Source organism: Chrysemys picta, chromosome 15, assembly GCF_011386835.1.
Source record: "Chrysemys picta bellii isolate R12L10 chromosome 15, ASM1138683v2, whole genome shotgun sequence".
NCBI classification, from domain to species: Eukaryota; Metazoa; Chordata; order Testudines; family Emydidae; genus Chrysemys; species Chrysemys picta.
The window spans coordinates 29,026,345-29,049,913 of record NC_088805.1 but is presented as its reverse complement, the minus strand read 5'-3'; the positions used below and the strand labels follow the sequence as shown (position 1 = coordinate 29,049,913).

Below are 23,569 nucleotides of genomic sequence, written 5' to 3'. Positions count from 1 at the left end.
TCATATTTTCTTATATTGCCCTATAAGAAACCCCTCAGGTCTTGAAAGGATGGTGGGAGGTTGAGGAGAGGAGACTCAAAATGCTTTTTCTCCTCGGTTCCACTTGTATTTAATTTTGGTGCCTTTCTGGAATTTGTCGGTTTTATCTTTGTGGCTTCATTAGCAAAAGTAGTACTTATCTAGGATTATGAAGTGCTAATGATATGAGTCAGAAAGGGATTCTAACACATTTATGAAGGCCTTACAGCTGGCAGTAGTGAACTTTTGGTGCAAGACCAAAAAGTTGCAGAAATCCTCTAGTACATTTTTATTGTTGTTTTGTCTCACTGACTTTCACTATTTTCCTCAGGAAATCAACTCATGCAGGTGACAACTTCCTATTGAACCTTAAGTTCTTACAATAATTCTTGTTGTGCAAACCTAAGTCTGTTTTGTGCCCTCCCCTCTCTCCCAAAAACCAGACATCACACATGCCAAGTTTGTTTTCATAAAGAGCAGCATTTTCTTTTAAAGCAGACAAATTTCCTGCATATCAATTTGAGGAGTGAGACTACAAAACTGTCTGGGTAGATTTGGTCCACTACAAGGCAAAAGACTTCAGGGTGGTGCTCCTGCAATCAGTGGGATGTGGGTGCAAGTTTTTATACTCAACGTAGTATCAGAGTTCCTACATATTTATTACCCTAACAGCACTCAAACCAATGATCAGCCAATAACCATAGCACAGAGCTATTCTGCCAGCTGGTTAAATTTCCATTGCCAAATTTAACAGCACTGTAATTAAAGTAACTAATATTTAAATATTTTAGCTCTTTATTCCCAGCATCAAAGGACACAGATGGCTGAAGTTTGTTTTCAGAGAGACAGCATGTGCGAAAGAATATGTTGGTGGAAGGAATAAGAACAAGGAATAAGATTTGTAAGAGGGAGCTCAGATTTATCATCCCCAAGACATGTAAGACATCTGAGTGAAACAAGATGAGCCAGGTTCTCTCCCCCGCTCCCAAAAGAACAACGATGTGTGGCCCCTGCAGAGATTGCACCCAGCACTATGGGTGACACTCCCACCACACAACCCCCAAGAGATTTTGGGGGTGGGGTCCAAGCCCCCAAAGCGAAAGGAGTGAGCTGTTTTAGGGGGATGAAGACCCCGAACGGAAAGGCATGGGGGAGGGGAAGAGGGATTTGCTGGGGGGTGGGGGAGTACCCGAACTCCGGCGCCTCCTTCCTACCTTAATCATTTTATCCATTTCGTGATCCTCCGACATCCTCCCCCACGGGGCCCCGAGCTGAGCGGGGAGGGGAGGCGGGGGATCCCGCCTGCCGGTCCCCAGGGAGAGAGGAAAGGAGGCCGTGGGAGCAGGGCAGGGACCCGGGACCGCTGCGTAGTGGGGGAGCTTGGAGGACACGGGAAAGGGGTGAGCCGGTGACGGGGGAGCCAGAGGGACGCCGGCCAGCTGGAGGAGGGGAGGTGGAGCCGGGCCGCGCCCGCACTAGGCAACGGGCAGCCCCCGAGGAGCCTTTGTGCCGCTGCGCCGCCTCATCCCCGCGCGGCCGGGTCGGGGGCTCGGGAGGGGGCGCTGGGAGGGGTCTCTGAGCGGGCACAGGAGGCCCCGGAGGCTGGCGCTTAACCCGGTAATCGCCGCAGCCGACACTCCGCTACGGCCAGCGCTGCCTGGGAGCCAGACATTGCCGGGGTCCTGGTGCGGGACAGCCCCGCCGGGCTGCGCAACGCACGGAGTCACCCGGTGCGATACCCGCTTTAACGCAGCTCGGGGGCCCGCACCCGCCGCTAACTCCCCACGCCACTAGGAGGATTTTAGAAGCCACCTCCGCGGCGATTATATAATCAACAGGCGCCCGCATTCCCCCTCTAAGAAGACGCCGCCGCTACCAAGGACCCCGTAGAGGGCCTTCGACCTTTGAGGCGCTCACTGATGACGTAAGAGATATGGGGCAGATTAGGCCAAACAAGAGGGGGAAGGGGCGGAGCGAGAAACCAGATCCGCCCCCCCTCCGTAGCTCCGCCCTAGAGCCAGCTAGGACCCGCCCACTGCGCGAAAATGTCCCGAAAGAGCCTGCACCAGCGAGATGGGTCATAGCGGGACAGTCCCGCCCGAGATCTCGCGAGATTTCCGGTCAATGAAATTCGGGCCGGGCCGAGCCTAGCCTGAAGCGCCATTTTGCGCTGGGGCCGCGTCGGGAGGGAGGCGGTGTCAGCCTACGGGCCTGTAGCCGCCGTGACGGCTCGTCTGTGGGGGTGGGGTCGTAGCCGGCTCCCTGGGGCTCGGCCCGCTCCGTGTGAGGCCCGAGGGGCGGAGGCGAGACTCCCCGAGCCTGTGTCGTTGGAGGGTAGCACGGGGGGGGGACTGGCGGGGCCGGGGCCTTGTTCAGTGAAGTCCCGCGCTGAGGCAGGGCGCCGGGGACGTGAACTGGAGAGACCCGGGTCCCGGCTCTGCCCCAGCCCGGCGGAGAGGCCAGGCCGCGCTTCCCTATGCCCAGGGGGGAAAGTGCCTCGCTCGCTGCGGCGGCGTGGGGCGCTCAGCGCCGAGGCTAACGGGGGCCTGGCGGTTCCTGCGGTAGAGAAGCCCGGAGCCCTTTCCCCGGGCGAAAGCCTGGCCGTGGTGATGTTATTTGTGCCTTGTCACCTTCTGGTAGCGAGCGGGGTTCTGCACCCTGGCAGCTGCTGAAAAACCTGAGCTCGCTGCAGGGGCCTTGGGCTCGGGCCCTTCCAACACTGCAGCATGTGTCAGCAGTTACTACTGAGACTGGTAATGTGGGCAAACAAATGGTGTCTAGTGTAAACATGGCCACATCATCCAAAGCCAAAAGCGTAATTGGCACGTAGGTACCCTCAGTGAAAGGGGGGGAAAGTGCATCTATAGTCTACCGAGAATAAGCTTCAGTTAAACAGCAACAGCTGTTGCGGTTATAGGCATAGGTGTAAACTTCCACAATCATGGAAAAGCTTAGTGTCCTATAGATGGCAACCTAATGCCATTCACCTGCAGTGTCTCCTCCCCCCCAGCCATTTTAAAAGGGAAAAAAATCTCATCCATTTGGCTCAGGTAAGAAGCTACATCACAGAGGTTATATTGTTACATCCAGTTTGAAGTATTTGCCTTTTTCTGGGGGCAGAGAAGATTATCTGGGTAATGAAATTCTTTAGTTTTTCTCTTTTAGAGCACCGATTAATGCAAGGATAGGGATATGTTACCCATACAAAGTAAAGGTAATATTGCTGCTAGGGAACTCTTAATTCTTCAGCTTTTTTTGCACAAAACTGAAGCTGAACATTAAAGGTGGTAGACTGTTTTTTCTGAAGCTAGCTTTGTTTTTCATAGACTTTATCCAAGGCATAATTCCTGAAATTAGTATCAAAATTGGTAGTACTTGTTCAGTATCTGATGTGTATGAAAACATTAGCTTCTGCATGCACTTTAATTTGGGTTAACAGTTTTGGAATATAACAATCCCTAAACTCAACCAAAATAAAGGATTAACTTTCCCATAGTCTGGCAGGTTAAACACCAGTATGTTTATTATGAAAGGGCAAATAGTACAAGAAGATATTTCACAGATGACAGGGTAGGAAAGAAAAAGCTTAGAGTTTACCTAGATTCAGAGTAATTCAGATTATCAAAAAAGTCATACATTCAGAGTAGCTATAGTTTGTGTAACACAGTATCTTTCTGATCTCTGCTGCTAGGTTAGAGGGCCAAATTCTGCTCATGCATGTCAGTGGCAAGTACTCTCATAAATCAGGCAAATAGATTTATTCCTCAAAAAAAAAATATCAAGCCAATTATAAGCAATTAATTGGTAGTCTCTAGTACTGGTATTTTCATAAAGCACTCAAATGATTTCAAAAGAGCACATTAGATTCTTCAGACAAATGCAAACAAGGTTACCCAAATATGTGTAACGCTAGTGCACAGAGAATTATGTTTGGTATAAAAAAAGTTAAAGCTAAATGAAGTTTCAGGCAAGCAGAAAACAAGAAATTGCCTCAGGCACTTTAAACAAAACAAAACAAAAATCTTTAGAAACGTTAAAAAAAAGTTACATGTACTTTGCACTTATGGACTTCAGGTTTTGCTTGCTTTAAGAAGGGTTTCCCCATGTTCTTATCCCATTAAACTTCAATTCCATAGAAGGGTTCAGATGCATGGAGCAACTAGCATGTTCCTTAAGAGTTCTTCTGTGGAACTTTTATTGTTACCTAGAAAGAATAATATGGGTTAGTTTCCTATATTTGAAGTGTTATTTATAAGATTCACTTTGTTCCCTTCCCATTACTCAAGTATAAATACCACAGAAATTAGAACTGGAAGAGACATTAGGTCATCCCTGTTACTGATTATTCCCTGTGGCTAACTCATCCTCTATACTCTAGTTTTAAGTGCACCACGTGGTGGGTTTTTACCACAATTTTACAGTTCAACAGAGCTCACTTTTCTGGACTTTCAGTTTAGTAGTTTCCTTTCTTCTAATATCACACATGTGAAGGCATGGATTCAATCTTGATTTGGATGGAAGAGTGGCACTTAAATAGTCAGCACTTGGAGGTCTCCCATTCCAAGAACAAACTACACTCCAACTATTAAGTGACTGATATTCAAGTTTCTAGGCAGCACATGTTCTTCAGAAATGCAGGCTTAATTTCTTTCCCAAATGAGTTCATTACTAGCCCACTCATTCTTTACAAATCAAATGCACTTAAAACAGGGGGATTCTAAGAGGTTTCTTGAAGATAGTGTTCAGTGGGGCAATAAACTGGAAGTTAGAATAGAACCCAGGATGCCTCAGTTCTACCACTGCCTCACTGAGATTTTGAGCAAGTCACGCATCCTCATTTTACAGGTGAGGAAACCTGAGGCAGAGGTTAGCTGTCCTACCTCACAGAGGTATGTGAAGTTTATTTACCATTTGTGAAGTGCTCGGGCATTCTCTAATGAAACATGCTAAGCAAGTGCCACATGTTGTGTTATTTTAGAAGCATAAAATTCAGAGCTACAAGAATTAAAACAAAGTGATAAATGAAAAGAGGACGGTTCGTGACACTGAATGCTGAGGGCCAACTTCATTCTTCTGGCAGGCTTGTGTCAAAAGGTACAAAGCCCAGACCTCTAGTGTTTTCCTCTGGCGCGCTTTGATACTCACAGTTTTCACTTCTGTATATGCCTCCAGGCCATATTCCCCCAACTCTCGCCCATTTCCAGATGCTTTGTACCCACCAAATGGGGCCTGAGCTCCAAACACATCATAACAGTTTATCCTGGAATGGAAATCAAACCTTAGAAGCAGTTTGTCGCTCCAGAGCATCTACAGTACCAAGGCCTTTCCATGAAAGTCTCCATGATTAAGAGATGAACATTTCCTCAGATTCAGTTACAGCAAGTAGTCCACATCTACAAAGATTCTCTCCCACATACCACCCTTTTGGTCAAGCAGATCCAGAAGAAGCACAATTCAGCATCCATCAGAGAGTCAGGCGGGAAGGGTGTGTGTCTGGGGAAGGGGCGGGGGGTGGAAATAAGGTACAACGATCACTCCTCTGCTGGTTGAGTACTAACCTCATCCCCACTGACCCAGACATCAAGACAGGGTCAGGTATTCACTTCAGGTCTCCTGTCAGCACACCAAGCATTGAGGCTGCCCCTATCTGGCCACCTTTAAATACTGACTACCTGCTTACTCCATGCCATTTCTAGAAGGGAAAGCGAGATGCTGGTGTTCCAGAATTTTCACGAGATTCCAGTTTGTTTCTACAATACAGTTCAAGACGTTTTGACTTTTACACTAAAAGCCCTGACTACCTTAGCCACACCGCTCTTTTTGTATTTGTGCTGCAGCAGCCAAGACAGCACAAACCGCTCTGCTTACCTAACAGCTTCTAAATTCAAGTGGTAGAGGGCTGGGAGTTGGCAAGGTCCCGCCCCGCCCTTGTATCTTCTGACCTAATCCTGTTCTTCCATCCCACCCACCAAGCCTCCGTCTACTCTTCAAGGCTCATCTGTTTGCACAGATTTTGCCAGAGGAAGGTTGGGGATTTTATTAGTGTTTGAGACTTTTGACATTTGGTTTGGTTTTTAGTTTTGTACCTGCACCGAGGTGTGTAATAAAACACAGTTTATACATTTAATGAAGGAGGCAGCTTGAATGAGAAAGCCACAGCTTTTAAAAAAAACTCAGGGGAAGGATTTGGCAATAGAGATCCTGTGTGTAGAAGACTCTTACCAGACAGTTCCAGCCCGCAATGCCTGGGACATGTAGTTTGCTTTGTCAAGATCTTTCGTGAAGACTGCTGCTGCCAGACCATACTTGGAGTTATTTGCTCTCTCAATGACTTCCTCAATGGTTTTGAACTTCAAGAGCTGCATAACTGGCCCAAATATCTGTGAAATCAAAACAGCATATTAAAAAACAAACAAACAAACAAAAATACATGGTCTAGCCCGGGGTAGGCATAAGATGACCAGATGGGATGAAGAAAATATCGGGACACCTGGGGGGGAAAGAGTCCCACCGGCGGAAGAAAAAAAAAAATAGCGGGACAAATTGCGTCCTGACCAAACATCGGTCAGGACACAGGACAAATGCCTAAATATCGGGACAGTCCCAATTTTATCGGAACGTCTGGTCACCCTAGGTAGGCAACCTATGGCACGCGAGCTGATTTTCTGTGGCACTCACACTGCCCGGGTCCTGGCCACCGGTCCGAGGAGCTCTGCATTTTAATTTAATTTTAAATGAAGCTTCTTAAACATTTTAAAAACCTTATTTATTTTACATACAACAATAGTTTAGTTATATATTATAGACTTATAGAAAGAGACCTTCTAAAAACGTTAAAATGTATTCCTGGCACGCAAAACCTTAAATTAAAGTGAATAAATGAAGACTCAGCACACCACTTCTGAAAGGTTGCCAACCCCTGGTCTAGCCTATAGCTGCAACAAAAGTTACAGTCTTGATGCAGAAACTACTAGGTGAGGTTCTCTGGCCTGTATTATGCAGGAAGTCAGACTAAATTATCACACTGGTCCCTTCTAGCCTTAAAAATCTAAATGAAAAACATTTCTGGATGATGGTTTGTCCATTTTTCTTCTGATTCTAGCAAGAGTTAGAGTTCAGATAACAATTTATGGAATAGTGTTACTTGTAGTCCCTAGCATCAAGAGATAAAAAAGAAAGACGACACTTGGCAGAAAGTTAGAGAAAAGAGATTTACAAATCAGTTGTTCTGACCTCCTCTATAGCAATGGTCATGTTGTCCTGCACATCTCCAAAGATAGTCGGCTGGATGAAATAGCCCCGGTCTGCAGCAGGATTGCCACCACAAAGCAGTTTGGCTCCTTCCTGCTTCCCAGTGCTGATGTAGCCAAGGATCTTCTTAAACTGCTCTTCATCTACCTAAGATCAAAAAGAATAGCGATAGGTCAGTTTGATCCTTATGGAGAGAGAAAAGGATTCCACCACATTCTGGTCTATATACACCAGTTCTTTATATGGAATTAGGAAGGCGTGAATAGAACAACAATGCTGCATTTAGACAGATTCCTAAGCCAGTCTGCAAGGGCAGAAATTGCTGTATCTAATAGTTTCAGATGGAGTATTTTGAGGTCAAAGTGATTATCTAAGCCAGTTCATTCATCCCCATTTCATTTAGATAACGGGCAACAGTTAACGCAAGTTAGGCCTATGAGTGCCAAGTACCTTCTAGCCTACTGGTTCATGGATACAGTGTCAAGTTTCAATGCACAATCAAGTAGCATCTCAAGAGAAGGAAAACTGAAGCTTCATGCTCTCACCTGAGGTCCCTGTTCAGTTTGAGAGTCAAACGGGTTTCCAACCACCCTGGACTTGGCTCTCTCAATGCTTCTCTCTACGAACTCATGATATACATCTTCTTGGACATACGTCCGGGATCCAGCACAGCAGCATTGGCCTTGGTTGAAGAATAGGGCAAAGTGGGCTTGCTCAACAGCCCAGTCCACTAGGAAAGAGATGGCAAAAATTCAACAAATGGCTTAGGGGAGAATCTTCCTCATGCCAACAGCAAGAACGTCGGGGTTATGAACTCCCGTCCACTCAAGTCACTTCATATGGAAGGTTCTACTGCTCTTATAGCAAGGGTGTGAATGTGGATCTACATGCTGAACAAGTCTTTATTTAAATCAAATTCTACTCAAACTGCAGTGTCTATTAGAAATTAAACAAATCGGAAAAGTTGTTTCGGATCCAGCAAAATTTCCTTCCCCCACCACCACTTACAGAGCATGCCAGTTTCTTGGCTCAAGTGAGAGGTGCACGCACACACGCAAATCCACATGGAAGAGAAATAGGAGAGAGAACTAAGAAAAAATGCAAGAGGTTAGAAAGAGGCAGGCACAGCAGTGAAGCAAAACCTAATGGAGGAAAGAATGGGAGGAAACACTACCCAAAAGAATGAGTAAAAGATGTGAGAGGTCTGCAGGAAAACAACAAAGAAGTGTAATTTGTGGGTAAATTAGTTCCCCCATCCCCACCCACGCCCTCTATTGTTTTGTGAGGAAATGCTGATACACCATTTTGGCTGCCTCGTGTGTAAGATACTCCTCCCAAGATGCACTGTGTACTCTGTAAGACACTAGCCAGGTGGCGCCGTCAACAGGAATCCAGAGTGTCCCTCGGTATAAGAGCTTATGTGGGAAACACTGTTAGAACCTTCCAGCCTTTCCCAAATCCTGGCTGCAAAAAGCCATCCCGAGAGCTACAATTCAAACACTGCACTGAGCCGGTGCTTACTGTCAGCATCAGACATGATGATATTTGGGCTCTTCCCGCCAAGCTCCAGCGTCACTCTCTTCAGGTTACTCTCTGCTGCAGCCTTCTGGATCAGATGCCCAACCTGTATCGGAAGGAGCAGAATCAAGATTAGGAAATAAACACCTCTCAGCTAGGGTTTCCCAAATGATTAGTGGATGGAAAGTTCCATGTGGGTTGTGGAGGCACTGGGAGATGGGGGGTTAGAGAGCAAGCCTGCTCTGCACTCACCCCAAAGCAGCAACTCCTGTCACGATGGAGGGGGTGGCTGGGCCAAATTTGAGTGAATGGCACTTCAACCCGTGCACCACAACGCCCAGAGCAAGGAGCTGGGCCCAGCCCCGTGGGGTTAAATGCGGGGCCAGCTCACTCTCCAAACCAAACGCGCCCCCTCCCCCCTCCACTTCAGGGCCTTCCCTCTGGCCTGGGATTAGGGTTGTGGTGCCAGGACAGAAGGTGCTGCTGTGGGAGATCGGAACCTCCTTGGTGGGGCAAGGAGGAGGCGGTGGCAGTGGTGAAGGATGTTGGCCTATGATTTCCCCCCCAAAATTTGGACCCTGGGGGTCACACACACAAAAAAGAGAGACAAAATACAGTTGGTGGGTCACCTTACTAAAAAGTTTATGAACCACTGTACTAAGCAACTCTTATAGCTGCTCTGTGTTACTCTGATGCTCTCGGGCATTGCAGTGAAGGGTCTGATTTTGTCCTAATGCTTTTCAAGCAGCTAGTGCAAGGACATACACTACAAGAGCCATGTTGTTGTACTCCACTCTGATTACTTCACCTACAAAGAAGCAGCCCAAAGGCAAACTTCTTTAAGAAGAACCATTCCAAAAAGACCATCTGAACAGAGTAAGGCTTAGTTTGGTTACAAATCACTCATGGTGCTTAAAGACAGCTGTGTTTTTAAAACTAAGGCAAAACAGTTTTTTAGTGTTTGATACAGAACATAAATTTTACACAGGCCACCTACACGAGACTGGTGACAGAGATGCAGACCTGCCGCGTCTTACCTCAGTGGAGCCAGTGAAGGCCACTTTATCTACTTCCATGTGGGAGGCAATGGCAGCCCCTGCAGTGGGCCCATAGCCGGGAACAATATTAACCACCCCTGGTGGGAATCCAGCCTGTAAGTTCACCAGCCAAAGAAAACTGATGTTACTTTATTATTCCCTTTACAAATCAAGAGGATCCGTAGCCTTGTCAGTCCCACCAACCTCCAATACCCTGCCCCCCCAAAAACAAAGCTCCTCTCCACTTCACTCACATCCTCCAGGCTGCAGCCTTTTAAGGACTTTGCTAGACCACAGACACCTGCCTCCAGTAGCTTAAAGCCAGATTGCCAGTTTAGGTGACCCCCGGCTAACTTAAAGGGACAGCATTCATTTAAGTTTGTTTTGGTTAGTTAGCCCACTGAAGTCCATTGAAAACTCCATCCCAATTCTAAAGCAGCATCTCCTGTATCTGCCAGGGAGAAGGGCAGGGACAGAAATGACATCTGGTTAGTCTCGGTGCTGGAATTTGTTTAAAAAACCCAAAACACGTTTTTCCTCTTCAGCCATGGCAACTTTTTGCTCTGGCTGTTCCTCCACCACCATGGCCCCTGCCTTATATAGGTTCCTGTAACCCACTCTGTGTTGCTGTGTGGTCATAGCATATTGCACAACCACAGATGGAAGTATAAGTGGAAGGTTAAGTCAGAACCAGCTTTTTCTCTCACCTCTTTGATCAGACTGGCCACATAAAGAGCTGTCAGGGGTGTTTGCTCAGCCACTTTCATCACAACCACATTCCCAGTGGCCAAGGCGGGCCCGATTTTCCACGCCTGCATCAGAAGTGGGAAATTCCACTGCAAGACACAAGGAAACCTTCTTGACTACATATGAAAATACTGACTCTCTATTTGAATTCATTGGAGAGATGAATAAGGGTCTGACAGATCCCCAGCTTCTGTAGTTGGTTCATCTCCACTGAAGTCACTTTCACCAGCTGTGGATCCAACCCTGTATTTGTCTCCCTTTCCATCTCTGCCTTACTAACACCCTGGATTATAAATGTGTGGTTCCTTTCACTATCTCTGCCCTTGGTTCATGCGCTGGTAAGAGGGAACTGCAGAAGTTTAAGTTTTGATACAAAAAAAGTTAAAGCCTTTTCATTGACACTTAAAACAACTTCCTGAAAACTTACTTAAATGATTCTACATTATGGGCCTGACCTCTGGCCTTGTCTCTTAGAAGTTTTTATTCATTTCATTACTTATTAATATGTAAATCACACACCCCATCACAGGATCCAAGCATCTCAAAAATGGATGAGTTTAGTCTTAACACCCCAGTGAGGTATTATTCCCATGTTACAGATGTGGAATGGAGCCACAGAGATTAAGCAAGTTGTCCCAGGTCACACTGTCTGTAGCAGAGCTAAGAACAGACCCCAAAACTCCACATCCCAGTCAAGTGCAGAAACCTCAAGGCCGTCCTTCCTGGGATATACTAGACATGGGTGCAGCATTAACTGCAAATACCTGCATGGCTCATCCGATGGGGGCCAAGAAGTAGAAGATTAAGTTAAATTCCCATAGCTAGAGTTGACTGAACAGGAGAGCTGTTCACTCACTTCTGGAGACTATCAAATAGTTAGGAACAAAAACAGAGGAGATTAGTAGATAGAGTGAAGAGCTGGGTCTCTGCCTCTCCAGATATGCTATTTTTAAATGAGTGACGTATTTTGGGGGATGTCTATTTACAAAAGTTATGTCTAACTTGAAAGTTGTAATCTTAACTGTTGGAAACCAGGCCTCTTCTAATCGCCCATGAGTTGGTTTGAAACATTGATAGTGGAGTGTCTGCAAGAGCTTGATTATGAAAAAGTTCATGCTAAACTCGCTAACAGATTAAGATTCCAGAATTAAAGGTTTACATCCAATTCCTGCTCATTAGTAGACACACAAGCACAGTGCATCACAACCATGTCTGATCTCTAGCAAGGTAATAGTTACACACTATTTTATGTCCACAGCAATTCATAGAAATAAGATTAAATACAAATGAAGTTGCATCAGATCTGAGCTATAAGTGTAAATGAGGTACTTGCAGTAAAGAGGGTTTGAATTCTCTCATTCACAGCTGGATGCACAGAGTCGGATTGACAATTACATCAAGTCTGCTTCATCACTGCCAGAGCAACGTAAAGGGCTACTAAGCGTAATTTCCCTCAGTATTAAAGCGAAATCGTGCCTCGCAGAGGCCAGAAACTTGCATTTTAATGTTACTCTCTATGCCAAGGTACATTTCTGTAGGCCCATGATACATTTTACTTACCGGGATGATCTGTCCACAGACCCCTACTGGCTCATGTCTTGTGTAACTGAAGAAGTCTCCATCTAGGGGAATGGTTTTTCCATGACATTTGTCAGCCCAGCCAGCGTAGTACCTGACAATCACATTGTTTTAGTCATTGGTTTAGGACAACAAGTCTCCCACTTAGGAATAAGAGTGAACTTTTTTTGACATCTCAGGCAGGGATTCAGACTCTGACCCTGTGGCAATAAGAGGGAACTACAGAGGCGTCGCCCCGCATGACCTAATATAACCGTGCCTGAGACACGAGTTGACACATGACGCACATGTGGGTCAACAGACTCTGCTACAAAAAATCTCCTGGCTCCAGCACATGGCACGCATGTGCACCCATATTTGGAATACACATAGGGACCACGACTCAAAGAAGAATGTTTCTCAAACACTGATTTTAAAAGGGACCTGAATGGAAAGCCACAACATTGCTAAGAGCCTCAGGTCACCTGAAATCACTTTTTTTTTTTTTTTAAATATACGGCGCATTAGGGTTGAGCGAGAGCCCCTTCAAAGCAGTCTAAGCTCAGTACTCACTGCAAGCTTTACAGGGTACAGGCCTTATTTCGCTCCCAGAGTGGGCATGCCCACCTATGTGACTATGTAAACCCATTAGTCCAGCATGGGTTTTTTTTTGATAGGCAAGTCAAATATCACTGACATTCCTTGGTTCCTTATCACTTGGTTCCTTATCACTTGGCAGAGCAGGTTGTGTGTTCCTCAGCTAATGATTTCATGAGCATCTGGCAAGGCTACATTTAGCAACATGCATTCCGCTGAGCTATGCCACTGAGCTAAGTTCAGCTCAAAACTGGACAAGCCCCAAGGACAGGATTCTGCCAGTGTAAAATACTCATCACAGGAAGCCTCCACCCAGCCTCTAGCCAGCACCTGAACATTGGCACATCTTCAGACGCCGGACTCACAGGTTAGTATTTTCCTTGCTTTATAGACAGCAAGTTGAATACAAACAGCAGAAACAGATTGTTTGGGTCTAGCCAGGACTCACAGCGGCCCATTACTCTTTATGATGCGTTTAACAAGTTCAGAGGTCTCAGATTTGCCAATAGCATCTTTCAGGGTTGGTATGTGGCTTTAGGAAGGCAGGATTTGGAGATGCGCGTTCCAGAGCCATACTGAGGAAGCAGCTGACTGCATTAACCTGGCTGAACTGATTAAAAGTGAGAGTCACTGGCTTGGGGTGCATTTCACCCTGCCTCAGGCCAACAGAACGGGACACAGGATGCCATCGGGTCAGATCAAGTCTAACCAGCTAGCATGCTCAAATTACAGCAGCACCCAGACAGGAATTCCCACCACACAGCAACATTTGCAGATCTCCAGCTACCACAGATCAGCTGAATGCCAGACTTCATAGCACTTCACATGGACTTGCTCTCGTCGTTGCATGAAGAAAACAAACTCCTACCTGATACATTTGGTTACCATGTCCAGATCCACTAAGTAGGCGATGGAGTACGGTTTGCCATTATCCAGAGTTTCCAGCTCCTACAAAGAGAGTTACAAACTCCTATTTGAATAGTCCCAGCCCAAGGTGAGACGGACTCTGGGTTTGCTCTTTGACAGGTTCTGCATTTAGCTCTTCCTACCTAGCCCCAAATGCCCAACACTGTGAAGACTCCCTCCCTCTCCTTCCTTGCATGGGCTATGGCTCTTTTGAAGGGTAGAAGGGACTGATCCAAGGTCCTCTTCTCCCCTCTCCTAGGGCAGAGTATACTGACCCCACAGCTATTCCAAACTCCAGGCTGAAGACCTGAGCTGGATCACCCCATGCTGCAGCACACGGAGCTGTCAGACCATCAGACACCCCAAAAGACAGCCGAAGGTAGAGTCTGGACAGTCAGTTATTCCTTTCCCCACTAACGAGACAGAGCAGTTTAGTCGTGATCACTATCATCGTGCTTACGAGCGGTAGGGGAAGCAATGAGGCTGCAGGCCCTTGGCTAGGCCAGATGGGTTTGTTTCAGCAGTGTGCCGCGAGGCTTCGGTCAGTGAGATTCTTGGGATGAAAGTCTGCTCTCAGTAAAACCAGGCTAGCTCCCCCGTCTTTGACAGTGCAAGATTCAGAGCAGTGCAAGAGCAGGACTGGCCGAGAGGCTGCAAGGCCCTTCTAGCAGAGGTCACACCTGCTGCATGCTCAGAGCACTCAGTCCTGATGGCGAAAGAGCCTCTAGCGTCTGCCAGTTCAGAGGGTTCCAAGCCTGGGCCAGAGCCGCTGCAGACAGGAACAAGCAGTCGGGTCCCTCCTTTGCTCTGACTGCAGGAATGGGTTGCCGGACATGATGAGTGGCTTGTTTACCCTTCGTACCCCACAGAGCTGCCGTTAGTGCATGAGCTGCAACAGCCAGCTCCTCCCGCATGCAGCCAAGCGCACAAGCGAGCTCCCCTCCCCCGAGACGGCCGTATCCACCTCTGGCGACACTGCCAGAATCCTTCCCATACCCAGCTGAACCAGACCGGCAGTGCCCAGCAGACAGCTTTACTAGACTGCACCACCCCGGGGAGGACAGACAGTACATCCAGGGAGCACGATACGCACGGCCAGGTAAGCCCGATCTCTCTCAATCAGGTCAGCGAGGCGGTACAGCAACTTCCCCCGGTGAGAGGCGTCCATCCGTCTCCAAGGCGAGCCCAGCTGGAAGGCTGCCTTGGCCGCCTGCACGGCCTTGTCCACATCTGCCTGAGGAGGAAACCAGACAGAGAGGCTGAGTGGACAGTGCTCCCCTCCCCCACCGCCTAATCTGAGGTTGTATGGAAGAGGCCGCACTCAGAGGGAAAAATAAATTAGAGAGGCTGGCAAGAAGTGGCCCAGGAGAAAGACCGAGGAAGCTGAAATGCAGCCTGCACTAGGAGTCAGGACTTTCTGGGTCCCCGGCGCATTCTCTAAACTGTACACTTAGTTTCTACACTAGGTCCCTGTGCCAGGTTAGTCCCCTGCTGTTTGCCTTGGGGTTAATACTGACCTGTCTCCCAGGGCGGTGGGAGGCTGAGTACTGTGTGTAGCAGCGCTGTACTCCGAGTCATGGCATAGGCAGGGGGACAAAACCTTGTGTGTCTCATCACATACGTATGTTAGACGGGAAAATGGGATCCGTCCTCTGCCCTAATGCAGAGAGATGCTGGGCAAGGCCTCGCTGGTGGAAGGGCTGACACTCAGGAGCCAGCAGCCATGCAGTCTGGCCACCTTTCCCCTCGCCGGAAGGAGAGACGGTCTCCTGTGTCAATGTCTTGGACGACAGGATGGTAGGTGCCAGCCTGTTCTGATTCTCTCCCCCCCCCCCCCCTTTGGCTCAGTTGAAGGGAGTGGTGGAGAGGCTGCAAAAGTCCCATCCTCAGGCGCTGGATAATCCCACATCAGCACTGCCAAACACTGGCGTTACAGTGGATAAGTCAAAGCCAATGATTTATTCATGAACTTCATGCAACTAAAAGAAACCCTCCCCCTTCAAAATACAGCTGCCAGCCACTGGCTAAGAAGGTCGCTGGATTGTGGGAGGGAACAGAACGTCCATCCCAGTGACACCAGAGAGCTCCTGTTATCGCCTTGATAAGATCAGGTGGCATCTTTCATACACGGAAAACCCAGCCCTGCTGTCAGCCGAGCCTCTGCAGGCTGATTCCAGCTTGTGTGCGTTTCGCAGAGTCACTGTTTGTCAACCCAGCTGTAGCCTGCCCAGCACTGCATGCTACATCCGGAGAGAACGTTATGAAATTATATTTGAAAAGAATGGGTGTATAGGGCTGAGCAAACATCCCCACATAAAGACGACTATCCTGGGGAAAGCCAAGCATGTTTACACAAGGCATATTTCAGCGGCAGTATCTGCTGAGCTAATATTTACTTTAGATCCTCTGGCGACACAGGACAAGGGCGGGGGGTGTGACTTCTGAACTCTCTAGTTGGATTTGTTTAGGTTTAGCATGGCTGATTCAATTTAGAATCCAGTATCTCTCTATTTTATGGTGTTTATTGTTTCTAGTCAGTTCCCATTTTTGGCGTATGAAGCTGATTACCAGGGAATGCAGAAATCCCAGTGATTTCCTCCCCCTCCTCCGACAACAGCATAAATCGACCAGTTGAGAGAGGAAGGTTTGCCTTGTAGTTAAGGCACTGAATAGGGACTCAGGAGATCTGAGTTCAATCCTTGGCACTGCCTGGACTCCAAGCAACCTTGGGTGAGTCACTTCATCTGTCTGTGCCTCGATTCCCCGCTTGTAAAAAATCGAGAGAATTCTTCTCGTGTATTTCTGGACTATAAGCTCTTTGGAAGAGTTTCTGTTCCCGTATGCGTATGTGGAGCACGTAGTACATCAGGGTCCTTAGGCACTACTGCAATACGAGGTGCTCAGCATGATCAGGTCCCTTTTGTTCTGCTGATAAAACAACCATCCCTTCCATTTCACTGGAACCCCTCCAAGCCTCCAGTCCTGTTTTACAGCACCTAGGTCACGTACCCAGCCCTCTGGCACCCGCCAATGCTGGCTTCTGTCCTTTCCTGGGGCAGGAACATTCTGCAAAGACTGATCCCAACATTGGGAGCTCAGCCTGTTCTTCACCACCCCTCCGCAGTTCTAATCCAGGCGCCGATGCTTACTCATTGGTGGCCTTGAGTTACTTCATCTTTCTGCGGCAGTCTCCCAAGGTTCAAAATGGGGGAAACTAGCCATCTTTCTGGGATAGGGCAGAGAATAGTAAAGCACCATATAACAGCTAAGTATCCTCACTGCCTGTTTGGCTTCCTGCCTTTGATTAGGAGCAGAGCAAAGCTAGATAGGAAAGCAACACTGACACTTCTTTATATACAGTAAATGTAGTAGTTTCCCATAACATGGCGTTCAGGCACTTGCAGGATAAAGGATAGAGAGCAAACATGTTTCTGGACAGGGGTTATAAAGAGACATGTACACGATCTCTTTTTATGCCATGATTTTGTAAGTCAATACCTATCAGTCTCTGAGATCTTATAAGGACAGCAGTTACCTTGTCTCCCTCAGCAACCTGGCAGATAACTTCCCCCGTTGCTGGGTTGACGGAAGGGAAGGTTTTCTTGCTGACTGCATCATGCCATTCATTGTTTATGAAAATCTGTAATTCAAAAAAAGAGAGAGAGACTTACGTATTCAGGCCCGAGAGTCATCTAATCTGGAAGCTCTATTGTTTGGTGCAGGAAGCTGGAAGCACAGCTCTGCACCTGAAGCAGTTCAAATTAAATGTGTGTGGCTCTGCACATAATTTTTAACATGCAAAACACTAGAGAGTCATCGAAAAGCTACGTCCCACCAGGGCTTTCAAAAAGAAAAACCCTCAGACATGTGCCATGTGCAAAAGGTTTCTGAGGAGCAGTCATTAAGCCGTACACAGCTAATCTCACAGCATTTTGGATCAGGCAAAATTGCATGGGAAGGGAGGAATCCATAGTCAAGCGTTGAGTCAGGACAGCATCAAAACCCCTCATTCTAGGGAGATAAACTGACCAGTGCATGATCCACAAGAGACACAGCTGCAGCCACTGGGACCCCATAACACCAGACTCCCTGTGCTAGACTCTGCCGTGGTAGGGTAGCCATTTGTGCAACTGTCCCATTTTGTAGACATCCCAGCCCACACATATCCCTTTGGGAGTGAGGCAGAGAACCCCTCCAGGTCCCTGGATACCAGAACAATGAGTGTGGTATCTAGACTAGATCAATGGACAGACCTCACCCAGCCACCTCTGCCAGAGACCCCAGGGCATGCTTAGCCACTCCTCCTGTCCAGACAAGCTAGCGAGCAGAGGGAACAGCACCCACCGGAAAGACCTTCTGCTTATTGACAAAGGGCATCTTCCTTCCCTCCCCCCAGTTCTAAATATTTTGTGAAACTAGAGTAAATAGGGGCAGAGTGGGGCAGGCGACAAACAGAGCAAGACATAAGCCACCAGGAAAGACAACAAAATATGCCCTTATTGACCCTGTTGTGCTTATTTGTGTGCCTTCCAGTCCTACAATTCTATGCCCAGGCTAGGGCTACAAGATATACACAAGGCAGCGCCTTAGGTTGTGTGTGTCCTCCTCCATCCTGGCCACTGTGACATTCAGATCAACCCCTCCAGTCCAAAACGCAGCTACCAAGTTTTGCAACAGCTACCTATTCAACGGCATGATCTTACTCTTGCCCTGCGTACTGTATAGAAATAGGGCGTATCCCTTTCAATAGGGAGTGCGCCCTCAGTGTTTCAGAAACCACCAGCCCTCTGCCAGAGCTGCAGCATTTACACGTAGCTTGCACATTGCGTCCAGTGAGTAGACACGGATATTTGGACCTCACTTGCCCATGTGGGTTCTTCGTATTATGTATGTTGTGTAACAAGCAAGAGACAACTCCTTCACTCTCCTGTTTGCCACACTCACTTGTTCTATCTTGTCTCAAATTAGACTAAGCTCCAGAGAGCAAGAACTGTGTCTACTCTGCTCGTCAGGGTGGATAAAAATCAAATTAAAAAAAAAACACCAGATTTTTTTGATAAAATGCTTTTTGAGGGAAAAACCTGTCTAAAGAGAGTTTTAATTAAGATACATTAGAGCTTAAAGATATCTCATCATGGACTAGGGATTATAAATTCTAATTCTATAGTATGAGACAATATATTCATGTCATGTTTAAGAAAAGTTTTGTAAATGAGTTCCAATAGTTCATGGATTAGGGACCCAATCTTATGGGGTTCCACAGGCTTCTGTATAGATTATTTAGGTTAATCTTTCTATTTACCCAATGGGACTCAATGCTCAATCTAGAAGATACCATCAGAGATGCTTAGTTTTGCAGTTCTCAGACTGTGGATTTGTGTCTCCAGAGGTAACATACTTGTTAACAGCAAACATATTTTTAAATAAATAAATAAATAATTGAGATGAGAAATAACAGACCTAAACTCTATTGTCCCTCTGCAAATTTGTGTACACAGAGTCAATCCCTTACCTCTCTCTAACAGTGCAAAGTTTCAAAAAGTTCAATGAATAGAAGATTGTTGGGGGCGGAATAGATCTGGACTAGAAGAAGAAGTCTGGAGATAAATGTGAGAAGTGAGGAACATATGCTTGTTTTGTTAAAATATTATATATTTGCTGTTGAAGAAAAAAAATCCAGACTCATTTAAATTGTTTTATTTAACTAAAACAACAATGTTATAGTCTGTCTGGTGATGTTCTCCTCCTGATACAGCATGGCAAGAAAATCCGCCAAATATTAATGATTAACCTGTTGAATTGGAGATATTTATGAAGTCATTGGGAAGTGAACTATCTGCTTCAATTACCTTTGGTAAATGAAATAACCAAACAATCATTCATTTTCTGATATAGCTGTAAAACTAATCTGAAAAGTTTTCAAAATAAATCACTGTTTAAAAATGTATAGTGTAGGTTTCATTTTTAGAAGGTACACATCTATCTCGGAGTTGTGAAGAATATGTATTAAGGTTATAACAACCAAGAATGCGCTTTTGTGTAGAAAACCATGATTAAATCGAGTCTTCCTGATTTAAATCAAATCCACCCTGCTGCTCATACAGGAGGTAAAATAAACACAGGTAACACAATAGAACACCGCTCCTTATCAGGACTTTTTACACGTGACTGCAATACACGCTCTAGTCGCAGCTGTCTAGTTTGTTTAGATGCTTAACATCAGAGTTTGGCAGCTGATGCGGTTTTAAGCAAGGATACAACACTCCTCCCACTCCATTGCATTTCCCACACTTGCCAGTTTGCAGTGCGCTTCAGAGCTCGTTCCTTGGATCTCGATCTGCAGACTCAGTGTCATTTAGGCTTTAGTTTATAAACAATTTTTCCATACAAATTCCCCCTCCCCCCCATGATTCCCATCAGAACTACAGAAGAAAAGGGCTACACTACGGGAGGGAGGGGGGTCGACCTAAGATACGCAACTTCAGCTACGTGAATAGCGTAGCTGAAGTTGCGTATTTTAGGTCGACTTACCTGGCTGTGAGGACGGCGGCGAGTCGACCGCTGCCGCGCCACGGTCGACTCCACTTCCGCCTCTTGCCCCGGTGGATTTCCGGAGTCGACGGCAGAGCCATCGGGGATCGATTTTATCGCGTCTTCACTAGACGCGATAAGTCGATCCCCAATAGATCGATTGCTACCTGCCAATCCGGTGGGTAGTGAAGACGTGCCCTAAACACAGACTCAGTTTGCATTTAGCCAGTGAGGACAGATTAATGCAACTCCTAATGACATTATAAAGCAAACTGGCACCTGGGTGCTTCAGTAGATTGCCAGATTCAGGAATTACAGCCTTCATTTAGGAAGGTTTCAAGATGTGTTTACTAGCGTACATCACTGAAGTCTCTCGATTCCCCCTCACTGCTCAGTTAGCAATGGCTACTGCTGTCCCTTCACACAATCTCCCCACCACTAGGGCAAGATTTTTCTCTGCAGCTCCTGCCATCTGGAACAACCAAGTATGGCTAAGGACCCACTGTGGTCAGTTTCTGCCTCTTCCACTCTATCGTCATGTCTTTTCTAGACATTGTTTTGCTATTCTGATGGGAGCATTACACAAAAGCCCCACTCAGGAGCCCGGCTGCACTGTGCTAGGCACTAGGGCCACAAACTATTCCAGACAGTCCCTGAGCTGAGGAGCTGTAAACATTTTTTTAAAAGGACAAAAATAAGTCCAGTTTCTCTCTGCTGTTACTGTAGCTTTGTCAGAGCGACATGGGATATAGTTTGCATGAAATACTCAACGCTAGCATAGCTGTCACATTAACGGAGGTGAGAGGTCTTTCAGAAGCCAAACGCAGGCACCCAAAGCAAAGTCTCAGTGCAAAGACCACAGCACTTTTATCAGAGTGATGTTGCACAATAAGCGAAAGCAAGCAAATTCCCCTATAGAAGCAACTGATTCATATACAGTTGTTACTCAAAGGCAGTGACGCAGCAGTTGTAAGCTTGTATTTGTCCTGGGTTTCGTCACATTTCATTTTTCATTGTTAGAGCTGACCAAACAGCATTCCCTGAGATAACAGTGAAGGAAGAGTAGAAGATAGTCTAGGCAAAACAACATACCCGGGATGCATGCTAAATCCTAGACAATGGATCGACTTGTTTTCGCTCTATTCATTTGCAATGGTGACAGCAATTGAGCTAAGAAGTGTAGAACCCAGTGACAGTCGTGACTCAGCTTGAATTTACACACACACACACACACACACATACACAGGACAACTTGCTTTATTGGCCAGATGCAGGAATTGACTGCATTGCTTGCGAAGGCCAATAGACTCTACATTACTTGCATTAAGAACAGTTGCGATGGGTTCTTTTTGTTTTTTAAAAGAATGTCTTGCAACAAAAGACACAGCATTTAATGCTCTGCAGGCCTGTTCTGTTCGGCTTCCTGCTCACCACCAATAAAGAAGATGGTATTATTCGGACTGTATTTATATTTGCCTTGTAGCATTTACATGGAAAAAAAAGAAACTTCAGCATTAATGTAGTTTAACCTAATCTCAGGTGTTATGAAAGCAGGTAAGGAAGCTTTTAAAATGAGGTTTGGCAGTGCCCGTTTATGTGACCAAATACAGATGCCTTGGTAAACAACATTAATCCATGAAAAATAAGCCATTTTGGAGGGCGGTTAATCCAGAGTGCTGTGTGCTGTCATCTAGTTTTGTGGGGCAGAGTCTTTCCAGCACCATGCAAAGAGATTATTTTGGAGTTTGTCTTCGCCACAGGAGGCAGGTTTCAGTTTGCTTTGCACTTGGTATTTGCACAACCCTTTGTGGCGGACAGATTACAGAGACAAGCAAAGTCCTATGTAACCCTCCACTTGCAGCACTTTGGGAACTGACAGCACTTAGGGACTTGCAAATTCGTTCCACCCTCCGCACACCAGGACGCAGGTTGCAAATGCCAGGCCAGGACCATGGCCTTGTTTTTACTTTAAAAACAACCCCCACAATAAAGCAGCCGCTGCAGCCCAGAACAAAATGCAGTGAGTCCTTTGCTTGCAGAGCGGACAGACAGCCTGACCGTGAAGAGGGAACATTGCTGAGGGTTCTTTTTATTAGAGGGTTGGTCCTATAGTAACTCAGTTTATTAGCAACTTTGGGTACACCATTTACTGCTGCAACAGAGGATTCTGCAGAGACAACTGTCTTAGCTGTAGGTGCGTGACACAGCTGGAGAGGCTGACGCCCCCTGACCAAGGAGATGAACCCTGGACCCTCCCATTAAATGTCTGATGCTCTACCAACGGAGCTAGGTCAATCTGCTTTGCCGTAAGGCCCAGGTCACAAGGAGGGCAAACAACTTTTCAGGCCGTTTGATGCTCGTCTAGGGGCTGCGCTTTGAGCAGGAGACCCAGCGCTGTCCTGTCCGCGCTCAGCATTGCGCTGGGGCCCTGGGAGGGAGGCAAGGAGAAGAGAGAGGCCTCCAGGGGCGGTTGCTGAGGCCAAGCCTCCCTGGGGGAGACGGGGGTGGAAACGCCACTGCCCCCGCTCAGGCTGCGATGCCCGGCGGGGCCCCGCTGCTCGGCCAGCCCCAAGCCCGACCTCTGGCAGGGAGCCGTAGGGCCGGGCCCGGCTCCGCTCTCGCCAGGCATTACCCAGCAGCAGCCCCAGGGCAAAGGGGAGCAGCGGGCAGGGATCCCCCCGGGCCCGGGGCCCTGCCCGTGCCAAGCTCGCTTCTGGGAGGGGGCGCTGGCTGCAGCCCAGCCCCGGCCGCTCGCGGCTGCAGGGCTCCCGTCCGGCCGCTCACAAGCCGCCCAGGCCGAGAGCGGGAGGGAGGGTCGGTGACAGCCCCGCGGGCTGCCGAGAAGCCGGGCCCCGCAGCCACCCCCTGCGCCGCGCTGCCGCGCCCGCGGGCCGGGACTCGAACCCCCCGGGCCGGGACTCGAACCCCCCGGCCGGCCCGCTCCCTACCTTGTTGTAGGCGATCTCCGGGCGGGGGTTGGGGGCGGGGATGGCGGGGGCCGCGGCCGAGAAGGGGCTGGCGAGCTGGGCCGGAGCCGCCCGGCCCCACAGCCGGGAGCCCAGTGCGGCCGCACGCAGCATCCTGGCACTGGGGAGACGCAGGGCCATGGGGCGAGCCGCGGATGCAGCCACGGGGGGGGGGGGGCGCGGCCGAGCGGCCCGGGGGCGGGTCCGGGCCCCGGAGCACGTGGGCGCGGGGAGCTGGCTGGACCGGCTCGGTAGCGGTAGCTCGGGCTTGGCGGGCTCCAGCGAGCTCCGTCCTGCCGCTCCCCGGCCCCGCTTTAGCCGCAGCAGCGCCAAGCTCGCCTGGCGAAGGGCGAACGGCCCCGGCCGGGCTCGCCTCTGCTGGCCCGCAGGCTAGCGCGGGGCTAAGGGGGCTGCTGCCCGTCCAAGCGCTTTGGACGCGTC

At 47.9% G+C, this 23,569-nt stretch overlaps 2 protein-coding genes across 4 annotated transcripts in view; both read right to left on the bottom strand.

Annotated features, from left to right (window-relative positions):
* The window catches only part of MAPKAPK5 (MAPK activated protein kinase 5), a 28,122-nt gene extending 26,205 nt beyond the window's left edge, over positions 1 to 1,917 (bottom strand). Inside the window, exon 1 of one of the 3 annotated variants that reach the window (XM_005298592.5) lies at positions 1,233 to 1,917. In XM_005298592.5, the coding sequence (XP_005298649.1) occupies positions 1,233 to 1,268 (36 nt within the window). In that variant the 5' untranslated portion in view covers positions 1,269 to 1,917. The remainder of the gene's footprint in view (positions 1 to 1,232) is intronic. The other 2 variants (XM_065568785.1, XM_005298591.5) reach the window with 2 other exon arrangements.
* Positions 1,918 to 3,516: 1,599 nt separating this feature from the next.
* ALDH2 (aldehyde dehydrogenase 2 family member) lies at positions 3,517 to 23,301 on the bottom strand. The gene is made up of 13 exons (XM_005298594.4): positions 23,111 to 23,301; positions 17,167 to 17,271; positions 14,725 to 14,865; positions 13,594 to 13,673; positions 12,132 to 12,243; positions 10,532 to 10,660; positions 9,825 to 9,938; positions 8,791 to 8,893; positions 7,815 to 7,999; positions 7,252 to 7,416; positions 6,241 to 6,398; positions 5,164 to 5,278; positions 3,517 to 4,222 (listed from the first exon to the last, which is right to left on the bottom strand). Exons 1-13 carry the CDS (start codon positions 23,267 to 23,269, stop codon positions 4,190 to 4,192), a joined length of 1,599 nt encoding a protein of 532 aa, XP_005298651.2. The 5' UTR covers positions 23,270 to 23,301; the 3' UTR covers positions 3,517 to 4,189.
* Between the last annotated feature and the right edge of the window lie 268 nt (positions 23,302 to 23,569).

Bases quoted from the DNA above. Each gene is read 5' to 3' on its own strand.
- ALDH2 (XM_005298594.4), bottom strand. From the start codon at position 23,269: ATGGCCCTGCGTCTCCCCAGTGCCAGGATGCTGCGTGCGGCCGCACTG. The intron at 10,661-12,131 runs GTAAGTAAAATG...TGTGTCTTGCAG, and splicing joins TCTGTGGACAGATCATCCCG to TGGAATTTCCCACTTCTGAT. The intron at 7,417-7,814 runs GTGAGAGCATGA...TTTTGATCTTAG, and splicing joins AAACTGAACAGGGACCTCAG to GTAGATGAAGAGCAGTTTAA.